General features: G+C 35.5%; 1 protein-coding gene and 1 long non-coding RNA gene across 2 annotated transcripts in view; both read left to right on the forward strand.

The window, feature by feature from the left end:
- Positions 1–2,681, forward strand: part of LOC108167055 (uncharacterized) — a 10,646-nt gene extending 7,965 nt beyond the window's left edge. Inside the window, exons 5-6 of the long non-coding RNA XR_001777459.1 lie at positions 2,459–2,564; positions 2,627–2,681. This is a non-coding gene — a long non-coding RNA (uncharacterized LOC108167055). The remainder of the gene's footprint in view (positions 1–2,458; positions 2,565–2,626) is intronic.
- A 253-nt stretch (positions 2,682–2,934) lies between these two features.
- LOC108166986 (NACHT, LRR and PYD domains-containing protein 3-like) overlaps positions 2,935–8,831 on the forward strand; it is a 27,461-nt gene continuing 21,564 nt past the window's right edge. The window contains exons 1-2 of the mRNA XM_017309227.1: positions 2,935–2,962; positions 4,062–4,343. Coding sequence (XP_017164716.1) covers positions 2,935–2,962; positions 4,062–4,343 — 310 coding nt within the window. The remainder of the gene's footprint in view (positions 2,963–4,061; positions 4,344–8,831) is intronic.

Genomic DNA, 8,831 nt, shown 5'->3' on the forward strand with positions numbered 1-8,831 from the left:
GGCTCCATTCAGCAAAACAGAAGAGGAAGACCCAGTGGAGCCCCACCTCCAGCAAAGTGCAGAGCAGTGACGAAAGTACCCAGTGAAGTCAGGTTCAGCGCAGGAAATCACTGGCCCGAGCTCACCCAAGTCAAAAATGCAAACAGATGCCATGATGCTGCATGCACAAGGAAGACCAAATACATCTGCATGCAGTGCAATGTGGCACTGTGGCCTGGATGCTTTGCCAATTTTCATGTAGCCTAGGAGTTAGGAAAATTAGTCAGGAGAGAAGTTAGAAGAGAAGTTCTGGAGATGCAGGTGTTTGATGAAGATTGTTCTCTTGGTTTGGACTAAACAGAAGGGCTATAGGATGTTAGAGTGTATGAAAGTATGTTCAAGTGCTTTTCAAAGTCCACAATGGAATAAGGGGTCATGGATATATAATCAAACTCAGATCAAATTAGTCTTCAGTTAAGTTCATACTGTTCTATGTTGAGTGCTGAAGCGCATGCAGTCCACTGTAGTGGACATTTCTGTAACTTCCTGAAAAAATAAAATTTTTGAAAAAATAGTTCATATTTGTTTTATTAATGCCCTAAGAAGAGTAAAAACAGATTTTAAAAAATTTTGACTCAGGGATTCATAATTCATGCATAGCATACAAGTTATGTGTTATTTAAATTTTAACTTGTTAAGTTGCCGTAAAGCTCAGAGCACCAGAGCTTAGTCAAAACAAATTCAGATTTTATTTTGTGGTTTTGAAGGCTCTATATTGAAGATGGAAAGAAATATATACTTTCTTTTTTTATTGTTAGCTGCTCTGTAATATCACCCCTCTGCTCTCGACTCACTTACAGAGCTGTCGGTTAGTGCTAACGCTCAGCTTCTGCGTCCCGTTTCAAACACCTCTTAACATAAGAATTAAAGAGCTAAATATCGTTGAAATTTTTGCTATCTTTGGCAAAAAACATGTGTATCAAAGCAATGTAGCATGTTTTGCTAATTCCCAAAGCAGTTTATCATGATTCAGCCAAAGTAATAAAATAACAAACTGCAGTCTGAATTTTATTGTTAAGGTGTTTCTTCCGATTGGGCAGTGAAAGTAAATACAATGTTTACATATCTTTTGCTTTAAGTATTTTTTTACTGGAGGTTTTTGTGTTTGTGCTGCAGAGCCACAGCTAACAGCTAGCTCCACACTCCAGCGGCTTTAAATGTATCCTTATATTTTTTCTTAGAACAATGGTGTTTTGTTCTTTGTTTCTTTTGGCTTTTCATATTGATATTGTTTAAATATAAAGGTTTCTTTCATGACTTTTTTTTTGGGACAAACAATTCTAGACTTTTCCAAGATTGGGGGTTCCGGACCCCCCAATTCCCCAGGATTTCTGCCCATGTTGAAAAGTATTACCTACAATTTATCACTGCGTGCTAAAAGGTGGTGCATGATTTTTGTCTTAATTAAAAATTAAAAGAAAATAGTATGACAAGAAATGCATGAGTAACAAAAAATATGATTGAGCAGAAGAAAAATAAATAAAAGAAATAATTACCAGAAACTGAGGAAAATGAAACTGAAAATTTTACAAATGCAAGAGTAATTTTAAATCCTTAATTAAGCTGTTATTGGTACAAAGATTGGGCTACTTTTTGTTGTTGCAATATTTAAGCATTTGCTTAAATAAAATAAAGGTACACTTAGAAAAAATTTAGAAAATGGAGGTAAATTTTAGAAAGTGTCATTTTTAAACAAAAATGTAACCAGAGGATTAAATTGTTAATATAACAACTGGACTCTTCATCCCCCGTTGGAAGACCACAGGGGATGGTCTTTTTAATAAATATAAAATGTATTATATTGAAACTTGAAGATGGAAAATATTTCTTCTATGAGATCCACCTCTGAAAATCTTTTTAAAAAAATTAATGATGTTGCAATTGAATATAAGTTTATTGTCTCAAAATCTCAGTCACAAAACGCAGAAAGATTTTAATTTTAAAGACTTTAATTTTCTGTTGGAAGATTTGACAGAAAACTTAAAACCTCCAGGCTAAAAAAGCCCAAAATTTAAAGATCATTATGTTCAGGAATGAAAGAGGTTCAGGTGAGCAAAATCACAGGCAGGTTATTTCCTATCAACAATAAACACCATTTAATAAATTAATAAAATCTGTATTTGATAATATTAACATATCAAGTGGTCATGTCAACATGTGGAGAAACATCAACATTTTAAGGTTCTTGGTTCTGACAATTAAAAAAAAATCTATATTATGCTGTTTGGATTGGGTTACCTTTAGGGTTGTAGAGCTTTTGACCCCTTTTAAAATCCCCTGAGTTCTCCAGTTTGGTCCCAGATAGCAGCTTCAGTGAAAACAATCAGGACTTGGTTTGTTTCAACATGATGAAACTCTGTCAGTACAGATTCATCCCCCTTTTGTGTCTTTATTTCTGCTGCTGCTTATTATCACTCAGAGGAAGACGGCAGAGACAGTGAGGACAACTGGTCACCTGAAAACCAAATACCTGAGCAGGAGTCCAGACGCATTTCTGGAGGAGCTTTAATCAGCTGATGCTAGAGGTAACAGCAACACAATACTGTCCTACGGCAACAAACAGGATTTAAAGAGGTTTTCATTTCAGCCTGAAGGAAATCTTATCCTAAAATGACTGATGATCCTGAACGGGAACATAGAAACATTTGGTAAGTTGGTGTTTATTTCAGATTTTCTGTAAGGATCAAGTCAAGTTTCATAAAAACATCTTTTAGTTTTAAGACCTAAATAAATGTTTTTTTGGTGGTGTGTTGATGATTATCAAGAGATTTAAATGAATATTTTCCACCTCTAATCCAGTAATTTTTAGATTCAGTTCCATCTTCCAAAAAGACCAAAATAAATTATGAAATAAAGTCTGAAACATAATGAATCTTCATGTTTTCCAGGTAAAAGATGGCGCAGCAGCAGGAAGTGGATTTCGGTAAGTGATCAGAAGCAGAAATGAAGAAACTTAAAGGAACAAACTGACCAATCACAGCCTGTGTTGYTGCCATGTGATGAAGCTCAGCCTCAGTGTGTTTATTGTTTTCATGTTTCCTGTTCAGTGAAGCTGTGGTGGAAACATTGTGAGTTTCTGTGAAACCCGAAGATAAAAACTGAACTCAGATGGAAACTAAAAGGAACTAAAGTGAAGAACAGACCAGCAGCTCTGATACTTCAGGAATATTTACTATATACACTAATTAATTTATCCAGTAATCACATCATTTATTAATAATTTATTATCTCAGATAGAAAGACTTGCTGTGTCTTTTATTCCAACATTTGGTGACAGAGATGCTAAAGCTTAGAGATGGAGATTAAAAACTTGATGATGGCAAAGAAAGATGAAAATGATGAAATTCATCACAATATTCACCAATAATATCATAATTTCTTGTTTTCTAAAATAGTGCAGCTCCATATTTAGAAGGTGTTTCTTTTATTGTTGTTCCTGCAGTGAGGATAGAAAGTGATGAACCAGAAGCTTCATTTGGTCTCATGTAGACAGAATCAGTGGTCGTCACTCAGATATGAGGCAGAAACACAACAACAGGTTTAGACCTGAGGAGCTGATCACCAGACTCTGAATCTCTGGAAGGAGCAACATGAATAGTTGATCTTCATGACTATAGCGGCTAAAATCCTATATTTTCTTACTGATTGCTGAGGTTCCTGGTAGGAGATGGTTTTACGTGCGCTCAATGAAGATTCGTTATGCTGATCTTTAATTTGACTTATAATCATAGTCATTTATTTTCAGTCCTATATCCATTGTCTTGCCTTTGCTATTTAGAACCACATAAATCCACACCAAGCAAAGTAGAAAGCCTCTTACCATTAGCAACACCTCAACAGAATCACTCTGAGCCTTAAATAACACCATCCCCTTCAGACATACTGTACTCAGAACTCAAATGAAATATGCCCCGTGGTGGCGATAAACACAGGAAAAGATAAATGTCACATTTACAGTCACATTTTTCTCTCAAATATCAGTTTGATTAAATCCTGTTTCTGTCTCTGATTTCTCCCTGCAGAGAAGAAGCTTTTAGATGTTCGCTCTGAGTTTGTGAAGAGAGTGTCTGAGGAAATCCTGATGCAGCTCCTCGATGACCTGGAAACAGATGGTGTCTTTAATCTTTCGGAGAAACGGGCGATACTTGAAGGGAACCAAATATCAGCAAACAAGGCCCGGGAGACCATTGATGCTGTGAGGATGAAAGGACAGAGAGCCAGTGACATCATGATCAAACGTCTTCATCAAATAGATCCGACTCTGTCCAACCAGCTGGGTTTGTCCTCTTTGTCTCCTGCTAAAGGTGAGACACACAGTTAAGAAAAGCTGCTTTTACAGCCTGTACTGTCTTGGATTAAACTCTAGATGATAAATAAATCTGTTTTCTTCAAACTGCACTCAAAATGACGAACACCTCATGATGTGACTTTTAGAAAACTTATTGAATTCTCAGTAGTTTTTCCAGTTTTGGTTCCTCTTTGCACGTCTCCTCCACAGAACAGATCTGGATTTCCTGGTGGGGGTCATGACCCCTCACTCTGAACTAGAACTGCCTTCAGGTTAATTTCACACATAAAAACTGAACAAATTCATAACCTCACAATAAACTGGTTCATGCAGATGAAACATTTCCTGTTAAGATCCCTTCTTCCAGAGCCGATCTCCAGTTCTTGGTGCCACCTTGTGGCATTTAGCATGTTCCTCAGAGTAGGAGAACATGCCACTGCATATCAGGTTGATATGCAGTGGCAGCTCCAGAAATTTTTTTTCTACAGGTGCTAATGGGATGCTAAGCATTTTACTGAGGGTGCTATGACGGATCTTTTTCTCCCTATAGTTATTGTTAAGAATGGAAAATCCTAACCGATGAATCAAACTTTGTACTGACACATGGAGCATAAAATCAGCCAACAAAATCATTAAGACTTTACTTGTTTTATTCACTTTAGTTATCAACACACATGCATTATTATTGTTATTTTTCAGACTGATTTGCATTTATTTGACATTTAGACGTCAGCACAAAAAGCCATCAGTCATTAGCCAGATTGCTTCCAGATAATAATACATTGTTAGGTTAAAACAGCATTCATGACAAAGGGGATACCCTAGTATTGACCCTTTGCAACTACGACACTTAATCATTCAAAACACCATGATGTAGATCGGAAGTATTGAACTGAGTGGCTAAAGTTGATTTTCCAAAATTGTCTTTCTCAGTTTATTCATAGTTTCTACTTGCTGGAATCAAGTTAATTTGTCTGTGAACGTAACACACCTGGTTGGGGATCATAGACGGTGTTACAGATTAACTATTGGCTAAATTAACTGGTGGTGGCAGCTGGGAAAGACGTTTCTGCGGGCGTGGTTTTTTAGGACCCCTTTACCGAACCAGGAAATAAACAATGCGATGAGCTTAAAAAACTACTACTAACTACTATCAGATTCCTTAAGACACCCATTATCATCTCGGGAATAACTAATTATTATTAATTAATTAGAAATTAATTAGAAAGACTTTTATTGATCTAACATGGTATGTTGCCTTTTTTTTTACATTAATCTGCAAAATCACCAAAACATATAAATTATGTTGTCCAGACTTATGTGTTGCTTCAGAGGTTGAAACTTGTCAAAGGAAGATCAAAATATATCTCGAGATGGCATGAACAGATCTCAAAGCTAAGATTATTCCTCGAAAGCCGACATAAATGTTGAAGAGCCATGCGATTAAAAATAAAATGTTTAAAAAGATCAACTTGCTATGTTGTTTTTTACATCTCCCTCATATTGTATATTTCAAATAGATATCCACAGAAACTATGGCGAAATCTTTTTAAACACTGTTTTTGTAATGTGCTAGTTCACTTACAGAAGACATGGCTACCGCCGATCTATGTGGCAGTGTCATTTCTTCATTATTATTGATATTTTTTCTTGTAATTTAACTAAACATCTTTTTTCCTCTCATCAAGTGACTCTAATACTCAACCATATGAGGCATAGCTGAAAAAACAATTGTCTTATAATCTTTTACATCAAAAATGGGTTAAAATCTTCACTCAAACTAAGATTCTGAAAGTGTCACCAGTTAATCAAGGTTTGCTTCTTAAAGCGCGGGGTGTCTGTTAGATGAGAATCAATGACAGGTGGGAACGTTGGAGTTCAGTCAGCTGATATAGTTTAGTGGATAAAACAGCACTTACCTAACTCAGCTGCCGCTGGCCATTCGTAAATAGTGTAGCGGTCGCTACACTATTATTTTATTTTATTGTCTAAAAAAATTATATTCACTTGCTGCCAACATTTTGGTGGTAATATTGTTTAACAGGTTTGCCAGGCAAACTTTTAACTGTAAGGATATTGTAAAATTACTAAATTGCACAGCTTTGCTTCTGCAGCCAATTTAAGGTGCAAATGAAATAATGTGGCTTCCATTAAGTGAGCAAAGAATTAGATTTCGTGATATCAGAACTGTTTACATTTATTGACGTGTTTGCAGAGCATGTCAGTCAATATAAGACCAAGAAGATGTAAAATAATTGTCATTACTCTTACAATGCTGGGCGATAGTACAAATTCTAACAGTTTAGCACAGTCTCCTCTTGAAGTGTGGTATATTTTGGTGACCTTTTAATACAATCTTAAATATTTCTTCACATACAAAGAATTATTGTTTTGAAAAGTTCATAGACATTTTCTAATCCGTTCCCAGATAGCACAGAATGATTGAAACACTGAATGTCAGCCAGAAACATTGAATCAACGTTGAACGCTGACATTGAAACAACATTGAAAGTGGTCGGTGACTTGTATGTTGAATCAACGTTATGGTTTCAACCATAACTGACATATCAATGTTGATTCAACCATCATCTGTATGTCAATTTACATGCATATTTCTGTTGATTTTACATTGAATCAGTTACAAGTCAATGTTGATTCAACCTTCATCTGAACGTGGATCTGCATGCATATTTGTGTCGATTCTACATTGAATCAGTTAGGAATCAATGTTGATTCAACCTTCATCTGAACGAGAATCTGCACACATTTCTGTTTATTCTACATTGAATTAGTCAGGAATCAATGTTGATTCAACCCTCATCTGAATGTTGATCTACATGCAGATTTGGGTTGACTTCATATTGAACGAAAGCTAAGGATTTATGTACATTTTTAGGTCTGATAGGTCTACCTAACATACCACTAAAAGCTTCTTCACTGGTGCTAAACTGGCAGATTATGGGTAAACTGTGTACAAAAGTTTAAAAATGACAACGTAGGTTAGATATAACATTTTATTTAAGAAAACATATTTGACTCCATTTTGACTGTCAGAATAATAGTCTATTGTCCACAGAAGAACAGAGTCCATGAGGTTAAGCTTTGTACTGTATGAACCAGGGAAACGGTACAAGTTGTGGTAACCAGAGTTTGACTCTGGTTGGAGTCACTTTGATTCCTTGCGATGTCTTCCTCTCATTGTGGCGTGTAATGAAGCCACTTCTTGACAGTTTTACTGCAGTCCTCAAGAGTCAGCTTTCGGTCAAACTGCAGAGCAACGGCTGAAAAACACAAAAATAAAAGTGAGGAAGGTGCTGGTTAGAAATATGATAAACATTTGAAAAGTTCTGAAAGTCATTTAAATATTAAACAGTGTACTGGTTACAGGTCTGAGAACAAATACAAACCATATAGTTCCCCATGTACACTCACTGTTAATATTTATCTCAATTGTTCATTAATATTCATCTTAATGTTTACGTATACAACTACATTTACCTATGAAGCTGCAGTCTAGTGTAGGATTTATGATGCTGCACTCACGTTAAAATAAGGGAATCAATATTTAAAATAAAGGTTGTTTATCAGAAAACCTAAAGATAAAATTCAGGGAGGATCAGGGTTTAACATACCAGAGACAGATAAATAGAGCAAAAGGTGATTTATACTACAATTGGAAAATTTATAATTTATACAGAATAAACTTCCATCAAATAGCTGGTTTAATCTTCAATCAACTACAAATATTTCCAAATAAGTATTAAATTCATTACAAAATGTCCACGTGCTGATAAAGATCCCACACCAGTAATAATAGACCAGTTCAGTTTAACCAGTTACCAATCCAAGAAACAGACTGAATCAGTCATTAGCAGGTTTAGTTCAGTGTTTCACCTGCCTTACATGTTTTAAGTGTTTCCCTTCTGCCTCACCTGGATGGAATCTGTGGATGATTAGCAACCTTCTGCACTTCTTGATGGCTGCAGACGGTCATGCAATCATCTAACTCAGCTGTTCTAGAACAGAGGCACATCTAAGCACATCATAATAAAAAAAAATTAAAAACAAGTGTTCTTCTTCTTTTCTATTATGGCGGATTGCAAGCAACTTTAAGGTGCATACCGCCACCTACTGTACATGAGTGTGTAGCAGCATTTCTCTACATCTTTTAAATTCTATTTATTAATCTTGTATTTTTAAGAAACGTAAACAGTGCTTTCCTTAGTCTATAAATATCTTTTATGTTTCCTTCATTTCCTAATATTCCTTTGAGACTCCATTCTTGACCTGTCCTTCTGACTGTTCTTTTCAAATGTTCCCTTTCGGATTCATATATTCTACAGTTCATTAATACGTGTTCTACATTTTCTTTCTCACCACATCCTTCACATTTATCATTATTTTTCTTCCCTATTAAATATAAGGTGTCATTTAAATAGGTATGACCTACTCTTAATCTGGTCATGATTATTTCTTCCCTTCTGTTTCTCTCATTAATATTTGT

The sequence above is a fragment of the Poecilia reticulata genome, linkage group LG2, assembly GCF_000633615.1.
Source record: "Poecilia reticulata strain Guanapo linkage group LG2, Guppy_female_1.0+MT, whole genome shotgun sequence".
In the NCBI taxonomy this organism is placed as follows: domain Eukaryota; kingdom Metazoa; phylum Chordata; class Actinopteri; order Cyprinodontiformes; family Poeciliidae; genus Poecilia; species Poecilia reticulata.